General features: G+C 47.2%; 1 protein-coding gene across 1 annotated transcript in view; it reads left to right on the top strand.

Annotated features, from left to right (window-relative positions):
• Positions 1–19,701, top strand: part of Plekhh1 (pleckstrin homology, MyTH4 and FERM domain containing H1) — a 48,269-nt gene that overhangs the window by 10,688 nt on the left and 17,880 nt on the right. The window contains exons 3-9 of the mRNA XM_055595303.1: positions 8,013–8,075; positions 9,099–9,248; positions 12,478–12,561; positions 13,940–14,021; positions 14,114–14,853; positions 18,119–18,197; positions 18,708–18,799. Of these exons, the coding sequence (XP_055451278.1) occupies positions 8,013–8,075; positions 9,099–9,248; positions 12,478–12,561; positions 13,940–14,021; positions 14,114–14,853; positions 18,119–18,197; positions 18,708–18,799 (1,290 nt within the window). The remainder of the gene's footprint in view (positions 1–8,012; positions 8,076–9,098; positions 9,249–12,477; positions 12,562–13,939; positions 14,022–14,113; positions 14,854–18,118; positions 18,198–18,707; positions 18,800–19,701) is intronic.

Below are 19,701 nucleotides of genomic sequence, written 5' to 3'. Positions count from 1 at the left end.
TCCTGCAACCTGGAGTTTGGGAAGGCAAGCAGGTGGTGTGTCATTTTGGCATTCCCATGGCTGGGGCGTGGCCTTGGACTAGATTGAACTTGAACTCCTGAACCTTGGGTCTGTTGGCATTGTTTTAGTTCAGACAGCATAGGGTTGCTGTGGGTGCCTGCAGGTACTGCCAGGGGAAGAGTAGTGGGCCTAAGGATGGGTGGTTAGAGCCTCTTTGCCAGAACCTTGTGGTGGCCTGGTTGTTAGAGTGTCTGCTCTTGGGTCACTCAGTCCTCTTGTTCTGAGTCTTGGGAGTGCTGTTAATGTCTGGTTAACAGGCTCCTAGAAAATGGTTTTGTCCATATAAAGTTTGAGGACCTTGCCTTAGGCCTCGGTGTAGGGGGAGGTGATAAGGGAAAGAAAAGATAAGGGAGGAGCAGCTCAGCTAAGTGGGGCGAAGACTTCTAAAAATACAACAAAATAGCCTCAGATAAAACAAAACAAAAGGAACAACGCAGTGAACGAAGCACATAGAAACTCTGAAAGAAGAAACATCATTCAAAATGTGAGCTGAACACTGAAAAAAAAGCTAGAGGCCTCCTCAAAGAGTAAACTAAAGAGGGACAGAACAGGAGAGCTCAGTTTTAGCACATGCATGGGAAGGGCTAAGTGGCCAGGCTCCCCTTTGTCTCATAAGGTTTCAGGCTTGAGTTTTTACACCTGTGGAGTCAGGGTGAGGTTTGGCTGCTTGGAGCTAAAACAGAGTCTCCTGTGTAATCTAAACTGTTTGTAAATAAAAAGGTAGATGAAGGTAAGATCACCCACCAGCACCGTGAGATGGCTGAAGCTTGTCAGAGCATCTGGGAAGAACAGTGATCTACTGTTGGGTTTACACAGCTGTGTGATTTAAGAATCTGAGTTCCGGGACAGGGGTGACACAGGAGAAACTTGCAGGAACAGATTCAAACTTGTAGGAAAGAAGGCTTCAATCCAGGTCACAGAGGAGCCTTCAGGAATCAGAATGAGCCTTAGAGAAGGTGAATGTAAAACCCAAAATGACTAGTGCCTGTCGGGTAATCTATAGTTAGTAGGAATTCATGTGCACAAGAAACAGTTGAATGTCCAATGATAGAATCATGGGCAAGGGACTGGAAGTTAATTCATTAAAAACTAGGGCCTGGAGAGATGGCTCAGCGGTTAAGAGCACTGACTGCTTTTCCAGAGGACCCTGGTTCAATTCTCAGCACCCATATGGTGGCTCACAACTGTCTGTAGCTCCTGTTCCAGGGGAATCCCACACCCTCACACAGACATTCATGCAGTCAAAACACCAATGCACATAAAATAAAAATAATTATTAAAAAAAAAAAACTACTGATAACAGAATGAAGACGTTGAAAACTTGAGATAAAAACAACACAGTTTCCAAAAGGACCAGGCAGACTTGAAAGCCAGACAGGCCTTTGAGAAAGTGTTCCATTGAAACTAGTTTTTCAGTGACTAGATTAAATATCAGGTTGGGAACCATACGATGGATTGTGTGTGTGTGTCTGTTACTCGGGTTCAAACCTAGGGCCTTGTGCATGGAAGGCAGGTGCTCTCCCAGAAGATATGAACAGGCAGGGACACCAAAGGAAACCACCAAGAAGACAACACAGACAAATATATAGCAAGATGAGAACCTGTGTATTCCAAATCACACCTCATAGTGGCCATGGAGAAGAGCATGGAGAAGAGGGATTGTGTGGAAAGCTAATGCCTAAAAACATTCCAAACTTGAAAAGAGAGGTGAAGCCTCAGATTGAGAAAGCAGAAAGCATGAGAACGGGTAAAAAAGTAAACATCTTTGTCTTCTCTTTTAGCTACTTGATAGTGTGGCCAATCTAAGAAAGACCCAGAACAGCGGCTTAGACCAGGCAGATGCTTGTGTCTGTCATGTGTAACTTCCCAGACAGAAGCAGTCCATCCATGAGCTGGAAGATCCACATTCTTCTCCTTCTAAGTGTATGATCCAGAGGTTGCTTGTGTTCCTTCTGCCCAGAGCCCACTGGCCATATCTTAGTCACATACTCAGCATCAGAGAAGGCTGGGAAATGTCTTTATTCTCAGTAGCCATGTGCTCAGCTTAAAGTGGGTATATTAGGAGAGAACCCTTCACACAACAACCAGCTGTTTCTCCCCTTCCCCTCTGCCTTCTCATTTTGTGGTACTAGGGCTAGAACCCAGGACCTCACACATTCTAGGCAAGCGCTCTACCACCAAATTACCTTCGCAGTAATCAGTTGTCTTTGAGTCTAGAATAATAAAAGTGATAATGAATAAAAATAAGTTATACACTAGCTTTCAGATCACTGCAGGGAGGAAATGAGGTAAAGAAACCCTACTGAATAGGGGTGGCAAATAGGAAAGGCAGTGTAGAAAAGCGGAACATCAACCAGGTATGGCAGTACGGGATTACAAGCCTGTAATGCGAGCACTTGGAAGTTGAGGCAGAAGACCTATCAAGGTCAGGGTGGGTCACGTGAGACCTTGTCTTAAAAAAAAAACAAAAACCGAACAAACCAAAGGAGAGAGGACCTACAGAAGGGACAATACAATGGTAGAAATAAATCTAAATACATTAATCAAAAGGTGATGTATATATTGTAGCACTGGCGTATGAAAAAGCAAACTATTGCAGTCAGGTGCTAGCATCCACCTGCAATCACAGCACGTGGGAGACTGAGGTAGTATTCTACAGCCACAACTTCGGACATCAGCCAGGGTCCAAAACCTTGGCTTTTACCTGTCCTGCTTTGTCCAGTGTGTGAAAGGCAGTCAGGATGCTGACTTTTGGGTTTGGGGAATCAAGCCCAGGGCTTTGAACATGGTAAGCGATGCTTCATTTCTGTTACACCCGTACCTTTTGGGGGGGGGGGGGTCTTGTTTTGAGGCAGTCTCACAGAGCCCAGGCCAGCTTTAAACTTCTAAGTAGCCAAGGATAACCTTGAACTCCCGCTTCTTCCACCACCGTTCCCAAACGCTGGGATTACAGGCACGCACCACCACACCCGGCCTGACCCCTTTTCAAAGGGGCAGGTGAGACCGAGGAAGACTTAGCTCAGGTAACACCCCTTGTCATGACAGCGGGTGTAGGGAGTGCCTGCTACTCCTGCTGCTATGGGGCTGGTATTTCACAGTGTTGCCATGTGTCACAAGTCGCCGTGGACATGGGGAGCTGAATACCAGATTGGTGCCAAGTGCTTTTCATCAGGGTGCTACAGCCAAGTTCTAGGGAGCTTACGAGTCTTAACTGCAGCTGGTGAAAGTGGATCCTGGACAGCTGCGTAAACCTGACACCTCCTGGCTGGCACGCCAGTACAGACCCACACACTGAGAGGATAGCCGAGGACATGGTCATAGGGAACCCTCTGAGAGGAAGAACAGAACCCAAATAAAGGGTGACCTGCCCATAGAGTCCAAGTGTGCCTCGTGAAGGAAGTGTAGAGAAGACACAGCTGCTGCTGCTCACTGTATTCAGTGAAAAGGAGAGTCCAAACTCAAAGTGTCAGCCTGATCACACCTGTGGGCCTTCCCTCAGCAATGGAGAAACTCTGTTCTCATAAAAACAGAAACATTTAGAATTTCTCTTCACTCACGGCCAGTATTGGTCATTGCTGAGTGCAGTAGACGATGCACAGATAGGCATCATGCTTTTCTCCTTTAGAGTGTAGTGATGCTGTGTGCGCCTTTCTTCTCAGCACTCAGGAGGCGGAGGCAGGAGGATCGTAAGTTTGAGGACAGCCTGACTACATAGGTAGACTCCCTGTCTCACAAACCAAAATAAAAGCTTTTAAATTTTATTTCACCTCATTTTTATGTATATGAGTGTTTTGCCTATGTGTGTGTGTGTGTGTGCGCGCGCGCGCGCGCGTGCGCGAAGAGGTTAGAAGTGGGAACAGGATCCCCCGGAACTGGAGTTACACACAGTTGTGAGCCACTGTGTGGATGCTGAGACTTAAACCCAGGTCCTCTGCAAGAGCAGCAAATGCTCTTAATCTCTCCAGCCCCTCAAGATTCTTTTTTAAAATGTGGTGTGTGTGTGTGGGCCACTGGAAGATGGTTCCAGGGTTAAGGGCACTTGTTACTCTTGCAGAGGACCTGCAAGAGTTTTCAGTATACATACCTGGCAGCTTGTAACTACCAATAATCCAGATCTGGGGATGTGACGCCCTCTTCTGGCTTCCACAGGCACCAGGCACTTAATGTGGTGCACATACATGTATTTGGACACTCATACACACACATAAAAAAATAAATTATTAAAGAAAAGAAAAAAAAATCAGAACTTCTATATTTTTAAAATGTTTCAGTGTTCAGAAACTAGTTTTGGGACCTCCCCCAGCTCTCGAGACATAGAAGTGAAAGCAAAGTTCTCTGGTGTGCCAAGTGTGCTGAAGTTAATTGCAGGGAGGGTTGGCAGCAAAGGACCATCAGCAGCTGTGGGGCACAGCTGCCTGCCAGTGGCTGGCAGGAGGCGACTGGCTCTGGATGACCTTACAGGTTTTCTCTGTGTAGACCAGGCTGGCCTTGAACTCTGTTGTCCCACTGCCTCTGCCTCCTTAGAGCTGGGATCAAAGGCACGCACCACCAGCACAGCTTGGCTGAGACAAGTTTTTCCATGGGACAAAATTAGGAAATGTCAGACAGTTGTGGAAAGTCATAAATGTGAATTATTTCCCGTGAAAAGCCTACGGCAGACATTGCAACTACAGCCAAACCATCTGTGAAAGTTGTTGAGACGCCAAGACCCTCCCATTCAACATTTCATTGTATTCGTAGCATACTTAAGGCTCTGCATTAAGTAGATTCTTTCAGTAAGGCAAAACCCTCAACACTGGTTAGTCAAAGCGAACAGGAACTTTATCAGAAGGACCAGGGCAGCAGGAAGTTCTTTATTTCTGTCCAATAGCCATGGCATGGTCTATTTTAATAGACCTCGCCCCCACCGCACACACACCTTATACTTCCGTGCAGCTCCCTGGCCTCCGTCTCTTGATTTCAGGTTTCAGAATTTCAGAGATTTAACCTGCCCAACACTGAAGGGAGAATTCTTTAATTCTGAGTTGTGCTGCACTACTGTAATTCAGCCCTCCCCTCCAGCTACCTAGTAGAATATTATGGGCTGGGCAGCCACTTCTATGCTTATAGTAATTTTCTGTGCTGTGTGAAACTGCCTGAAGGTCAGAGAACCCCAGGGCTGGCCTAGGACAACGTGGTTTGAGAAAGTTCATCAGGTCCTAAATGAAGGGGACCTGAGTCTGGTACAATCAGCCCTCTCACCTGGCTTGTGTTGAAAGGTTTGGTCATGATGACTCAGTTCCATAAAGGGTGAAAAGAGGAGGAAGCGCACACACCCTTGATCCTTCTGACCTGTTGGGAGACCTGTGTGGTGTAACTTTGAGTTTTACTTGGACCTTTGGGGGAGCATCCCCCAAGTGCTCCTCAGAGGCAGTGGATCCTAAAAGTTGCAATATTTTCTTATCCTAGAAAAGATAAAGAAATAGACAAGGGAAGGACAGCCTCAGAAAAGAGATCCTACAGCTCTGGTGTGACTTTCCCTGTCCCAAGCTGGAAGGGACATCTTTGCTCAAGGAAAGCAGAATTGTAGCCGAGGTGTGACACGGGGAATTGCTTACTGTCTGGTAAACATCAAGCCAGGGTCTAGGCCAGGGTAGAGAAGGTTGAATATTTGAAGAAGTCAAGGTGATCAGTGAGGTGAGGGCTGGAGCTTGGAAAGTGAAAGGCTCAGATCTGCCCAGCCACAAAGAGGACTAGGGCGAGGTGCTTCACACGAATGAACAATGTAGGTGTGTTGCCCTGGGGCAGGAGGGTGGGGAAGGAGCTGGCACCTTCTTGTCTCGGGGAAGGCTCGGGACCTTTGACATACAAGCCACATGAATCTGTCCTCTGTGAAAGTGGCTTATGCAGCACGTTGAGGTTGCCAACTGAGGGAGGACCTGTACCCCACTTGCTAATCTCTGAGCTTGTGGGGCTGCAAAGGGACACCCTGAAGGCTGCAGCTTTTAGATCTTGCCCCTGAGGAGCCCCTACATAAGATTCTAGATGAGCCTTTAGCCCCAGCACTCAGGAGGCAGAGGCAGTGAGATCTCTGTAAGTTCTAGGCCAGCCTAGTCAACAAGAGTTCCAGGACAGCAAAGGTTATATAGAAAGAAACTGTTAAAAAAAAAAAATCCAGAATTACTGGGGTCCTCAGACCTAAACAGTATGTCTCTCCTGACAGGGAGATAGACTCCCCCTGACCCCTGTTCTGGGAATGTGCACTTCTAGGCCCTTGCATGTGCTATGCAAGTGCTCTACCACTGACTGTACCTCTAGCCAGCAAAGTAGATAGGTAGGTGGTTTTGTTTTTTTAAATTAATTTTTCAAGTGTGTGCACATGATATGTTTGTGTAGGTGCACATTTCACGGCCCATGTGTGGAGGTTAGAGGACAGCTGTGGAGCTAACTCCCTCCTTTGGCCTTATCTGGGTTCAGAGATTGAGCTCAGATCACCAGGCTTACCCAGCAAGCACCCTTCATCTGACTGAGCTGTCTGGCTGGCCCAGTATAAATTTTGTTGTTGCTTGTTTGTTTGTTTTGAGTCACTTTTTAAAATTTTATTTACTTATTTATTAAGACATGGTCTTTCGTGGCCCAAGCTGCCAGGAACTTTCTATGTGCTAGTCTTGCTTTTCATTTTCATTTTTTTAATCTTTCTGTCCCCATTTCTCAGAGCTGTTATTGCCGGTGTAAACACCACTATGCCCTGTGCAAGGTAGAATTTTAAAAATACATTTTATTGTTGTGTGTGTGTGTGTGTGTTGTACATCGTATGACGGTCAGAGGACAACTTTCAGGATTTGTTTCTTGTCTTCCTCTTGTTCCTACCACTTCGGTACTGGCTCATTCCTGGCCAGTTCTGTCTCTGCCTCCCATTAGACTCCATCTTATGGTACAAGTGATGGGATTACAGGTGTGAAACACATCTGTTTCCAGAGGTAGAATTCAGGTTGTCAGCAAATACTTTTACCTACCAGAATTTTTACCTACCAGAATACTTTTACCAGAATTCTTTTAGAGACTAGGAGTTGGTGGATCATCATGACTCTGGGTTTCATTTGATCCCCAGCACATACATAAACACGCAAATACTTTAGTGTCTCTTTTGGTTTCCTACCCCCATTCTCCCAGGATCTTACTGTGTAGCCTTAGCTGGCCTGGAACTCAATATGTAGACCAGACTGGCCATGAACTCACAGAAATGCACCTGCCTCTGCCTCCTGAAAGCTTGGACTAAAGGCTTGTGCCACCATGTTTGGCCTTGTTCTTTGTTTTTAGTTCTGTATTTTATGTATATGGGTACTTTGTCTTTATGTACATCTGCACATCACAAGACAGCATCAGATAGTTGAGCTGCCATGTGGGTGCTGGGAATTGAACTCAGGACTTCTGGAAGAGCAATGAGTTCATTCCTCTGTGCCATTTCTCCAGTCCCCTGGCCTTTTTCTACTTCATCAAAATTAATACAATCAAGAGGATACTCATAAATACCATTACCAGCTGGTAAGATACTTGGGGTGGTGGAAGCATGCCATTACCAGTGACAGAAAGACGTGTATAGGAGCATAGTCCATGCTGCACATGGGCAGAGAGCAGCATGGCCCTACCCGTCACCCAGTGTAGAGGGGAAAGAGGCACCAGAGAGAGTAGACCAAGGTACAACTGGGACAGCAGTGTGCAGGGAAAAAATGGCAGTGACCTGCTATCCTACACAAAGGGCTCTTCAGTAATGACACCAGCAGTGACACTTCATCTGCTCTATAAACTTGGGATCCAGGAGCTGAGAATTGCCATGGACAGTCTTTACCCTGGAGTCATTTAGACAGGCAGTTGAAGTGTGGCCTGAGTACGGCTCTGTGCACTTGAGTGTCCCGATGCCACTTTCATCGCCAGGACATGATAACAATATTCTCCTCCCTCTGCCTGAACAGATGCAGGAGCTGGAGCAGAGGCTGCTGGAGGCTGAGCAAAGAGCAGAGAATGCGGAAACTCAGGTAACTGGGTTGGTGGGAGAGTGCTGGGGAAAGTGATCGTCCCTTCCCATGGTCACATGGGCACGCTCTTAAGAAGAACCCGCAGTCACAGATGGGGCTCGAACATGTTAAGGTACAAGGAGATGTCTGTGCTCATGAAGGAGTCTTCGGGTAGGTTCAGTGTAGTGAATGGCTGTATTAGTCCAAATTGGCTGAGCTGTACTGCAGGAACAAATTGAGTCTGCAGCTTGTGTGTATCATGTTTAGTCCCCATGACTGGTTTATATCCGTTAGCATTAACCAGGGAGCCAGCTTCCACTGTCATTCAGGTATCCAGGCTGAAAGAGGGTCCATTGCCTTTTAGCTGGATCTTACACAGGCGTGTACAACCTGTGGGGTCTGCATGCATCCCAGGATAGCACAACACATTGGTAGGTGACACTTTCATGTTACAGTGTCAATGTATGGACACTCCTTCCTGGAACACACAGCCTTCTGGGTTGCCATTGGAGAGAACTTGCTGGATACCATATTTTAAACACTTCAGACCAGTACAGAGCCAGTTCAAGGTCATTCAAGGTTACAGAGCAGGACCCTGCCTCCAAACAACAGAACTGTAAATACTTGAGCCCAGAAAGGATGTGTTGTTCCTACTTACAGCCCTTTGGTTAGCTGAATGGCACGGCCCTGTCCAACTCTAAGAGGGTTAGGAAATAGGGGGAAGCACATGGATACCTTATGAGCAGTAAGTATCTTTGCCCCAGTGGGGTGGGAGCAATGTCCTCCTGAACCCAACTGCTCAAATCCTTCCCAACGGCACTCACAAAGATAGGTGTAGCCAGTCTTTTCAGAGTAGCTAAAAAAGAGTTTCTCTGCTGTCAGTTCCTTCTTTACTCATAGAGAGGCATCAGTAACCACTTCATTAACAGGCCCAGATGCTCTGGCTAGAAGGCATATTCTGAAGCCCATTCCATATTGTATTAGCCATTGCACACGCTACATGAGTAATCTGAGACCTTATGAGGACTTGTTGGTACTTTTCAGGTGGGTGTGATGGAAGAGAAGATAAAACTATCCAGTCTGAAGAATGTGGACTCCACGGGCAGCTTGCACCAAAAGTATCAAGAATTGCTGAAAGCCGTGCAAAGCAAAGACGAGCTCATCAGCCAGCTGGAGGCACAGCTGGAGAAGCAGGTAGGGGCTCATGGGAGGCACAGCCTCACTTCCCCTCTCAGCATCTGCCTCAGTTGGCCTCAGTGTCTCTAGTCCTCCTGGGCTTGAGCCCTGGAATGATAGGAAACTCATTCTTTCATGAGACTGTTCTTTCGTATGGTGGTCGTTAATGTCTTTTTCACATCTGTTTGCTGGAAGCTAGAGGAATATAGAAGAAGTGCACCTGGAAGGGAATGTCACCCCTGCTGCTTTCTGCTCTCTGGGGAAATTGGCATGAGTCACTGATTCTCATTTTATACCTTTATACAGTGGAGGTTATGAAACCTCTGAGGTTTGGGGGATAATTACCCTCAGGTATCTGTGTATGATATCAGACACGTGGTTGGGGCTTTGTAAGGAGATCTTTTCCTTCTCTGTGGTGGCCTTGTGCCCAGCCAGCATGTGCTACTTGATACTTGGCTGTAGCATAACTGAAATGGCATAGGACTGGATTGTCAGCAGCTAGTTGGCCAAAGTTTCTTAATGAACCTGAACAGGCAGAGAACAGAGTTGCCACTGAAAATGAAGACTTTTCATGAGGACATGGGAGCCTTACAGAACACTGTCTGGTGCCGCTGCAAGTTAAAATCCTTGCTCCTAGGGACTTCCGGAACTCCTCTGGCCCCTCTGCTACTTCCTGTGACCAGACTTCTTCATGGTCTTGTTATCACCATCATGTAGCCCAATCTGGTTCTGAACTCCTTGTCCTCCTGCCTCTACCTTCCAAGTGCTGGGATAATGGACACATCCCACCGTGTCTTCTCTATCCCATTCCATCTCCTTTGTCACTGGCTTCCTCTGCCCAGCTTTCCCCTGGTGCTGTCTTAGCATCCATTCCCAATAACCAGCCAGTGGAGGAGTTGCGAGACTGCGTGTGTATTCACTGTCAAGGTCCCAGCAGATCCAGGCAGTTCCTTCCAGTCATTGTCAGTGAATTGTAACCGTCAGCACTCACTGAACACTCCCTCACTGGGTGTGCCCTGTAGGCACTGATTTTAGAGAATCTTTCTCCTTTGAGTGGCTCTGAGTTGGAAAAAGTGGCAGCATTTGGATGGTTGATAGGGCAGAATGACTTCCTCCCAGGTTAGGGGGAAAAATGTTTACAATAGTAATCAGTAGATAAAGAGCAGACTGCTGAGGTAGAGTTCAGGAGTCCACTGGTTTTTTTGTATATAGCCAAAGAATTTAATTGTGTTTTTGGCTTTGCATACCATATAGCCAATGTTGCAACTGCCCAGGTCAGCTGTTTACAGTGTGAAGTCAACATTGATCTGTAAATAAGTGGCCATGGCTGTGTTCCAATAAAGCTTTATTTATAAAAACACGTGGGAGACAAACAGGTGGAAGACTTGGGTTTGGCCTCAGGGTGATTGTTTAAAGATCTTTCTTGGTCTTCACATCCCTAGCTCCTCTCCACAGCTCTCTGGTTTGGAGTCTGTATCTGTCATCTGAGAATTGTCAGGCAGTTTCTCCTAGAAGTTCAACAAGAGCCATTTTTGCTCCACTCTGAACAACTCAGGGGTCACCACTTGCTCCATGCTGTTTAGGCGGAAGTAGTTCTTATGTAAGCTGGCTGGATGTGTGTGCTATAAGCACTGACCTCTGTACTCTTACTTCACCCTCAGACTGGCCCAGCAAGAGGGGGATATCTTATCTCTCTTTTAGAAGTACACATTCAAGCCCAGAGAATTAGGTTTACTGTCTAATATTTTACAGCAAGAAAGTTTCATGTAGAATCAAAACTTATATTTTCATTTTATCCTTGGCTTCCTTTTTAGGCAGTTTCCCCTGCCCCTCCCAGCACTGATAACTCACACACAACTCTTATGCATGGTGCGTGATCAGCGACATTCCGCCCCTGAGCCATACATATCCTCAGGTTTCACTGCCTCTGTGTGCAAACCCTTTCTTTCTCGAGACAAAAGCTTATGGCGATGGCTGTCCTGGATGGAACTAGACCCAGGCTGGCCTCAGACTCAGAAATCCGACTACCTCTGCTTCCCCAGTGCTGGAATTAAAGGCCTGACTAGATGAACACATTTTCAGCTATTGATTTTTTTTTTTTTTGAGAACTCTACTTCTGTGCTCGCTTAACTCTTTTTTTTTTTTTTTTTTTTCTTCTTCTTCTTCTTCTTCACTGTAAGGGTAATGTATGCTATGTTAAAAAAAAGATACACATCATCCAGAAGGGTCTAAAATGGTGGCGTGTTTCCTCTCTCCCCCATGCTTCCTGCTTGTCTCTTGTGTATCAAAGCTCAGAAGTGACTCATGCTGTAGCTGCTCCATGTTTACCGTAGCGACTCCTCTTGGTGGGCACTCAGGCCGGATCTGGGTTTGGGTTCTTACGTTGCGTGGCTGTCTCAAATAGTATTGCCGTAAGTGTTTCCTATGCAGTGGTTCAAGGGCATGTATGTATGAAATGTTGGCATTTGATGCTAATTGTCTCCACAAAGACCTTGCAGGTTTGTGTGAGTGTTGCTCCCAGTGTTGTTGACATCTGGGGGTAATATCAAGTTAGTGTGATAGCGGGAAATGCTATCTGTACACCTAAATTCTGGTTGAGCTTCACAGCCTTTCATGGGTTCTTTTATTTTTGACTCTCTGTTCATTGTCTTTGCATGTTTAGCATGTTTATTTGATTGTTCATGGTAAATACCCCTTTTTATGTGTGTTGTCTTTGTTACAAATCCATCTCCAATAGGACTTTTGTTTTCAAAAAGGCTCTCGCTATGTTGCCCAGGCTGGTCTTGAACCTGTGTTTAACTGTCTTTCCCCCCTCAGCCTCCTACGTAGGTGAGTATCTGGGTGTACACTGCCATGGCTGGCCCTCCACTGGTATTTTAGTTTGTTTAGCTGCTTTTCTTTCATTGCACAGCAATTTATAGTGATGATACATGGATTTATTATTTAGTGTTTTTCCTGCTTGGGTTTCTGGAATTTGTATTCTCTGTAGAAAAAAGCCTTTCTTGCTTTAAGTTTGATCAGGTTTTTGTTGTGTAGTCCATCTAATCTTGGGATCCACCTACCGGAGCCCCTGAGTGCTGAGATTGTCAGTGTACAGTTTCATGCCCAAGAAGAGTATGTTTAAAAATCATGACAGAATTAATTTTCTCAGCTCCCTTGTCCCATCCAGTCACTTCGTTCCTCCTCCTGCCTCCCCCCCCCCCGCCTTGCCGTCTGCTGTAATTAACTGAAGGCTTTCTCTTTGCAGAAGCAGACAAGAGCTGAAGAAGCCAAAATTGTTCAAGAAAAAGCTGCAAAGATCAAGGAATGGGTGACAGTGAAGTTAGCCGAGGTGAGTTCAAATCTCAGCCTCTGCCTTCGTGATGTTAACCACCAACGGATCCGGGATCCTGCGGGGCTGAGATTCAGACACACCCAGCTTCACTTTCCCTTTCTGTCTCTGCTTAGTGTCTTTCTGATCACTTCCCCTTCCTTTTGTCTTGGTCAGCCTCCTTCCAGCCTATTCCTGGGTCTGAGGTTGGAAGAAGGGGTTACCAGCTGGAAGTTTCTGAGAATCCTCTCAGCTTCTTTTTAGTGAGCACACTCACAATGCCATTTATTCTCTCTCGGTTCTCTTTTTAAAGTATTATAAGAAATACTGAAGAAATGGCTCCTGGTTAAAAGCGTGCACTGCCCTTGTAAAGGGCCTGAGTTCGGTTCCTAATAACTAAGTTGGGTGGCTCACAACTGCTTGTGCCTCCAGCTCCAGGGCCTCCAGCTCCCTGGCCTCCACAGACCCTCGCAGACACACACGCGCACACACACACACACACGCACACACACAAAAACTATAAATAAATAAATAAATAAATAAATAAATAAATAAATAAATAAATAAATAAATAAATAAATGGTTAATCTTGACATGGCTGCACTTACCTTTAATCCAGCACTTGGGAGGCAGTGAGACCCTGTCTCGAAAAACTTGTGTAAAGTATACACAAACTTTGCCATGTTGACTGCTTATGAAGTATCCAGTGCAGAGGTCCTAAGCGCATAGAGGACAGCATAGTGTGTGCCCATTACCACCACTTATTTCCAGAGCTCCACACCCAGACAGAAACTTTGTTCACACCAAGCACCTCTGGTTCTCTCCTCTCTCAGCCCCTTTCGTCCCTCTCCATGCATTTTGTAGTTCATCACTGGCTGCAGTTGGATTTAGGAAGCTGGGAATAGACAGCATTACCAGTAAGCAGACAGGGCTCTTTCTAAACGAACAGACAGACAAGGTGGTCATAGGAGCAACAGCTTCAGAATCACCTAAGTCGTTGATGGAAGTGAGATGCAGTTTTCTGTGTATCTGTTATATTTCCCAGAAAGAAAGAAAGGAAAAAAGAGAAAATGAACAGTTCCAGGACAGCATAGGCTACATACAGACTCTACCTTAAAAAAAAAAAAAATTAACTGCAGTGATGTATCCAACTCATGGTGTACACACACACACACACACACACACACACACACACACACACACACCCCTAGAAAAGAAAGTACGGGTGCTATGAAACGGTGCCATGTGCTGTTTTTCAAGGATTTGGACTCTCAGGCTTTTGGGGATTATACACATGAAGAACCAGAGACTGGGTACTAAACGAAGGGCCTCCAGCATGGTGGGCATGTGCTCCGCTGACTGACACAGCCCTTTAAACCTTCATTTTCTTTTTGCCCAGCTTGAGATGGAGAATCAGCACCTGAGGACCTGTAACCAGCAGCTGGTGGAGCAGGTGGAAGCCCTTCAGGATGCTCTTGAGGGTAGGTAGGCCAGGCGTGGGCAGCCCCAGCAGGGCGTACAACAGAATGGAAGCCGTTCTCACCGGGTGTGCCTGGTTTTGTCTTGTCCACAGATCTTCGGATGACACCTTCAGAGAAGGTGCTAGTGGTCCCTGAGGGAACCCCAGAGGAGGATCCTGTCCCTTCAGGGCCGGGAGCCCAGCCAGTGGAGCAAGACAGTAATCTCCATACCCAAACTTTGAAGATGGCCGTGCCTGTGCCTTCCCTGGGTACCCTGCAGAGCAAGGACTCTGTGTCAGAAACCAGAAGCCTCGAGGATTTGCGCTTCAGCATGGTCCACCCCGTGGAAATAGCAGAGGCCAAGAACCTTAAATCACATCTTCAGAGAGAGGGCTGTCCCAGCCAGCAGTTCATGAAGCCAGGCACCCCCAAACACGAGTCAGCCTCTTACAGGGAAGTTCTGGTCACTGCTCAGGGAGGAACATTCCCTGGAACCAAGATCTCTGCCAGGGAAGGTGGCCCTGGTAGTAGCCTGACCCTGCCAAAGGTGCGGGCTTCCAGCATCTCCCAGAACAGCTTCCAAGTGGCCAAAAGGCACCACAGTCAGCCCCAGGTGGGCCCTGGGCATTTTGACCATGTGGTAAGCATTGAGATTGGGGCCCTGTCAGCCCTCCATTCATCTGGCTTCTCCAAGTCTGAAGCCAGAGCTAAAGCCCGGGAAGACACAGAGAAGATGGAGATGGAGGAGCCACCTCCAGCAGGGAAGCAGGAAGAAAGAGAGCTCTCGCAGCTCCCCAGAGCTGAGCCGGAGGACAAGCCACCTACTCCCCCACTGCACCGGTTTCCATCCTGGGTAAGTGACTGCATGGGGTTGGGCAGGGGGCGGGGCCAACCACAGGCATGGACTTCCCTGAGAATAGCCTGGGCTGAGCATGCAATAAGGCTCATCCTCACAGCTGGGTGCTTTGTGCTTTTTTTTCCTGAGGCAAATGGAAGTGATGATCTGTGCCTAAGATCAAGCCAAAGGTCTTGAATTTCTGCCTGGGAACCTGGGCAAGTTACTAAAGCTCTAGACCAAGTTTTCTATCTCCAAAATGGGGCAGCCATAACTGCTAATAGGGCTTATTTATTTATAGTTAATGTGGGGGGGCAGATCTCATGCACCATGGTTTGTTCCCATGTAACGGTCAGAGGACAAGTAACAGGAGTTAGTTCTCTCCTTCCACTGTGCAGATTCTGGAAATCAAACTCAAGTCGTCAGGCTTGATGGCAAGTGCCTTTACCCACCGAGGTATCTTGCTGTTTTTACTAATAGGGTTCCTTGGAGAAATAAACGTATATTTAGGGGCTGGAAAGATGGTTCAGCTCCTCCAAAAGACCTAGGTTTGAATCCAACCACCCACATGGTCGCAGCTCACAACTGTCTGCAACACTTTCAGGAGATCAAATGACCTCCTCTGGCCTCCTTAGGTACCAAGTTCACAAGTGGTGCTCAGACATACATGCAGACAAAGCTCCCTACTTATTTAATTATTAATTAATTAACTAAAATATGTATTGAACAGTGCTTGTAAGTGGTTAGTGGTCTCTCAATGCTATTTTTGTCTCTGAGCCTTAGCTTCCTTATAGGTAACATTCTATACAGTGATAGGATGTCTAGGGTGGAGGTGGGGATCCAGATATAAAAGACTGAACATCCATCCATACAGAGTGAAGGTGGGTGTTGGGGACAGGGGGTCATTCTTTCTACTGTTCCACTTCTCTGACATCTAAAGCAAGGAGGGTAGACTATACTTCAGGTCGCTGGCAGGGGTGACACAAAGGCTGGCGCAGAGCCTGGCATTCCCGAATGTCCTCATCTGTGTGGGGGAAGATGGAAGCCACTGCAGCCACTTCTGCAGGGCACCTTAGTGAAGGAAGGAGGTCTGGCTGCCCGGAAGCATAGCCCCAGTGCTCTAGCTGCCCTGCCCCCTAGGGACACAGACACAGGTGCCAGTCTTTTAATCCAGCCCAGTGCTACAGGTGTGTTAGGACCCCTCCTGGCAGCAGAGAGAACGGATCCTCTTGGGTGGGGTGGAGGCCCCTATGTCAGCAGCATGATCCCAGGTCTCCGTGTGAAATGCTTTTGGCTGTATCCTTACCAGTCACTGCAGGCCAGCTTGCTGGTTGCTACAAGACCAGCTGGGAGACTCAGATCACAAGTGTCAAGCAAGGTTGGAAGTCAGGACAGTAGGTAAGAAACTGTGGCATCACTGGGGGCAGCCATGGCTGCTGGCCCTGCTGTTGATTGTTCTCTTGTCCTACACTCCTGAAGCTAGATGAGGACAAAGGAACATTCAGACACAGTGCTGCCAGAGAGGTCTGTTCAGTAGGTGTTACCTGAAAGAAAGTTTGTACGTGTCTGCCACTGTGGTGGTTTAGGGTGACTCTTATGTAGCCAGGTGTGGCGGCATACACCATTGATCCCAGCACTAAGGGAGGGTGAGGCAGGCATATTACTATAAGTTCAAGACCAGCCTGGTCTACAAAGTGAGTCCAGGACATCCAAGGCTATACAGAGAAATCCTATCTTGGGAAAAAAATTGAAGAAAAGAAAAAAGAGTGGTTCTTATGTTTTGCCCAGGCATGTTTAAGTGTGTAGAATTGTGTGTGTGTTAAGATTCAGTGTCAGGTCTTCCCACCGACCCCCCTGCCTCCAGCTGGCACCCAGGAACCCCAGTTACCAGCAGTGCAGTGTAAGAAGATGCTCCTGTGTTCAGTCCCCTTTGTAACTTGCTTCTTCATACTGGCAGCTACCTGTGTCCCTAGCCAAGCTTAGGTGTCCCCTCAGGCAGGGCCAGCCAGGCAGTAACCACCACCACAGTCGGGAATTCAGAGGACGTCCTCAGTCCAAGTAATTGGTGGGTCAGCACAGCTTCTTCCGTATGTACAGCTCTTTTTCTCTTAATCCTCTCAACAACTGTGTGAGGGAGACTCTCGTCCTTTGTCCAACAGAACTGTCTTTTGTTGGCCTTCCTCCCTCAACCTTGAGTTCGTTTCCTTTATGAAGTGGGAGCCTGTCCTTGGTGTAAGTCCTTGCATGCTCACTACAGAGAGATCTACGCCCAGCTATTCCTCACCCTTGATGTATCTGCCCTGCCTGAGCATAGGCGTTCTGCCCCAGCACTGCCCTGCCTCAGGGTCTCTCTGCTGTCTTCTACCTGTCTTGTCATATCATTCCCCATCATCCCCAGCTGCCCCCCTGCCTGCGCCCCCCTGGGCCACACCACAGGTTTCATCCCAGTCCCTTCCTTAGTTGCTTCTCTAATACAGCATGGCCGACTTTCCTGGTCAGGCCCATATGAATCACCAGTCACCTGAGGGGTTTTGCAATTCCCTGTAGGGCAAGTGGAGCAAACAGCTCTGGAGCAGCCTGGGAGGGCCTTCTAGGCTGTTGAAAGCAAAACTGTCTGGCTCTTGAGTCCTTCAAACCCAGGGGCATGCATAGTTTCTGCAGAAGTGTTTTACCTCGGGGTCTGGAGGCCTGTTGGGCTCCAGCAGCTTTGTGTTTGGCCTTGGAAACCTAAGGTATGAGCATTGCTACTGTAGGAAGCTAATATCCCCTAGCCTCCAAATAGCTAAATTACAAAAGTATATCTATCTCCCTGTGACTCTCCTTCCCCACTGTCAACACTTTTAACCTCTGGTTGAGACCCAGGAACCCAACCAACTCTAAACAGGCAAGAATGCAAGACATGGAAAGACAAAGTTCTCTTTGAACCTCCTTTGCCTCAAGGGGAAGGGTGGAGGCCAGAGGGAGTGAATATCCATTGGGCATGGATCATGTGCCAGGCATGAAATGTCTGTAATATACATTTACTTATATTTGTGTATTATATTATACACTAATTACTTCACTTGATTCCATCGAGCAGACCCTTAAAAGGTCAGCAATATTTTAGAGCTTAGAAAATGAGGCTTAGAAATGAGGAAATTTGTTTGCAATTCTTCAGCCAGTAACCAGCTTTCACTGAGTAGCAAACCCAGGTCTGCCTACCCCCAGGACATGTTTTCCCTCCACTCTCTTGGAAGGGCTGAGGTGAGCATAGTCCCTGACCACCTTGGACTTTTTATTTCAGGAGAGCAGGATCTATGCGATGGCCACGTCAGGCATGCAGCTCTCAGATGTGTCGTCCAGAAGTAATTCTGCTTGTTGCGGTGAGTCCAGGTGGGGTGGGAGGAGCCTAAAAAATGCCCCTTGTGGGCCTGGCTCCCATTCCCTGGGGTGCAGCAGGCAACCAGAAAGGGCTTTGTATACATTCAGTTTATCACCTAGCAGGGAGGGGCCCTCAAGTCCTGCCTTCCACCTCTTAGTGCTTCCCTCCTGTGGGACTGAACTGGACAAGAAGAGCCCTGAGCCCTACAATTGAGATGGGCACTGCCCACTGGCTCAGTTGTCACCGAACACCCATAGCACTGCAGTAATAGGCACACACTTGTAACTCTTTCAGCAAGGGTGGGATATGAAACAAGCCTCCTGGAGAGGAAGTGGTTAAATGGCTTGGGTTCTGTGGCGATGGGTCCTTCATCCTTGGAGATCATGATCCTCAGGGAAGTCAAGGGAACAAAAATCAGGGAGAGACGATAATTAAGGCTTTGCCCAGTGGCCTCCCCAACCCTCTGGCTGAGTTTGCCTCCTAGTTCAACTCCTTCCTCTTTTCCCCCCAGCTGCAGGCCCTCCTGCCCTTGCGTTCCCCGGGGCTTTCTCTGGCCTTGTCTACAAGAATGTCACTGTGCCTGTCTACACAGCACTGAAGGGGGTAAGAACCTGCTGTGAAAAGAGGGGCTGTCCCCATCAGGAAAAGCCTCTGCTCTCAGTACAGTGCTTGCCTTGGGGCCGGAGGGTCAGGCGCCATCACGTGACCACAGTCCGAGAGCTCAGCATATCATGTGTGTTGTTTTCTTTTTGGAAGAAAACAAGTTTATTCAGTTCACTGGGTGGGGTTAACAAGCCAGGAAGCAACAAGGGTTTTTTTCATAATTTTTTCATTTTTTCATAATTTATAATTTATTATAAAAATTCATCATGTAGCTCCAACATGAGATTTTCATCTTTTTGCCACTGGATTTTGTTTGTTTTTGCAGTGCTTGAGTTAAAGCCTCCTTTGGCTAGACTGGAACTATACCACTGAGTTACATTCCCAGTCCTTGTTATTCAGCTTTAAACCATATTGGTAATGCTTCACAAAGTTTTTTCTTAGAAGAATAAAAACACAAAAGTAAAAGTAAAACTTTTTCTCACATTGCTTTTCCCAATTCCTAAGCTCAAAGTCAGCTATCTGTAAAGCGCTGGAGTTTACTCTGCAAGGCCTTCTAATGCCACTGCGGCTGAGTTAGAGAGACGTGTGTGTGTCCTGTACATGCTCTGTCCTTCCTTCCCTTTCTCTCCCACTCTCACTCTCGTCCTGTCATACTTGAAAGCATACACATGCTCACAAAGCGATCCTGCACACATTAGCCTGTGTCTTGGCTACTCACCCTCCATGCTTTCTGTGTGTTACCCCTAGTGTAGACAACACTGTGACTGCCTTAGGTCTCCCTCCACCCATTTACAGTAGGCTGTAGCTCTGTCTTTTTACAAATGTTGCAACGAGTACCAGGTTTCTGTCCTGACACAGTTCTAGAGATGGAATTGCTGGGCAGGTTCTTTGAACACTTTAGA

Source organism: Psammomys obesus, unplaced genomic scaffold (genome assembly GCF_907164565.1).
Source record: "Psammomys obesus unplaced genomic scaffold, mPsaObe1.curated_primary_1811, whole genome shotgun sequence".
In the NCBI taxonomy this organism is placed as follows: Eukaryota; Metazoa; Chordata; class Mammalia; order Rodentia; family Muridae; genus Psammomys; species Psammomys obesus.
Note: the sequence above shows the minus strand (reverse complement) of the source record. Positions and strands in the feature narration are given on the sequence as shown.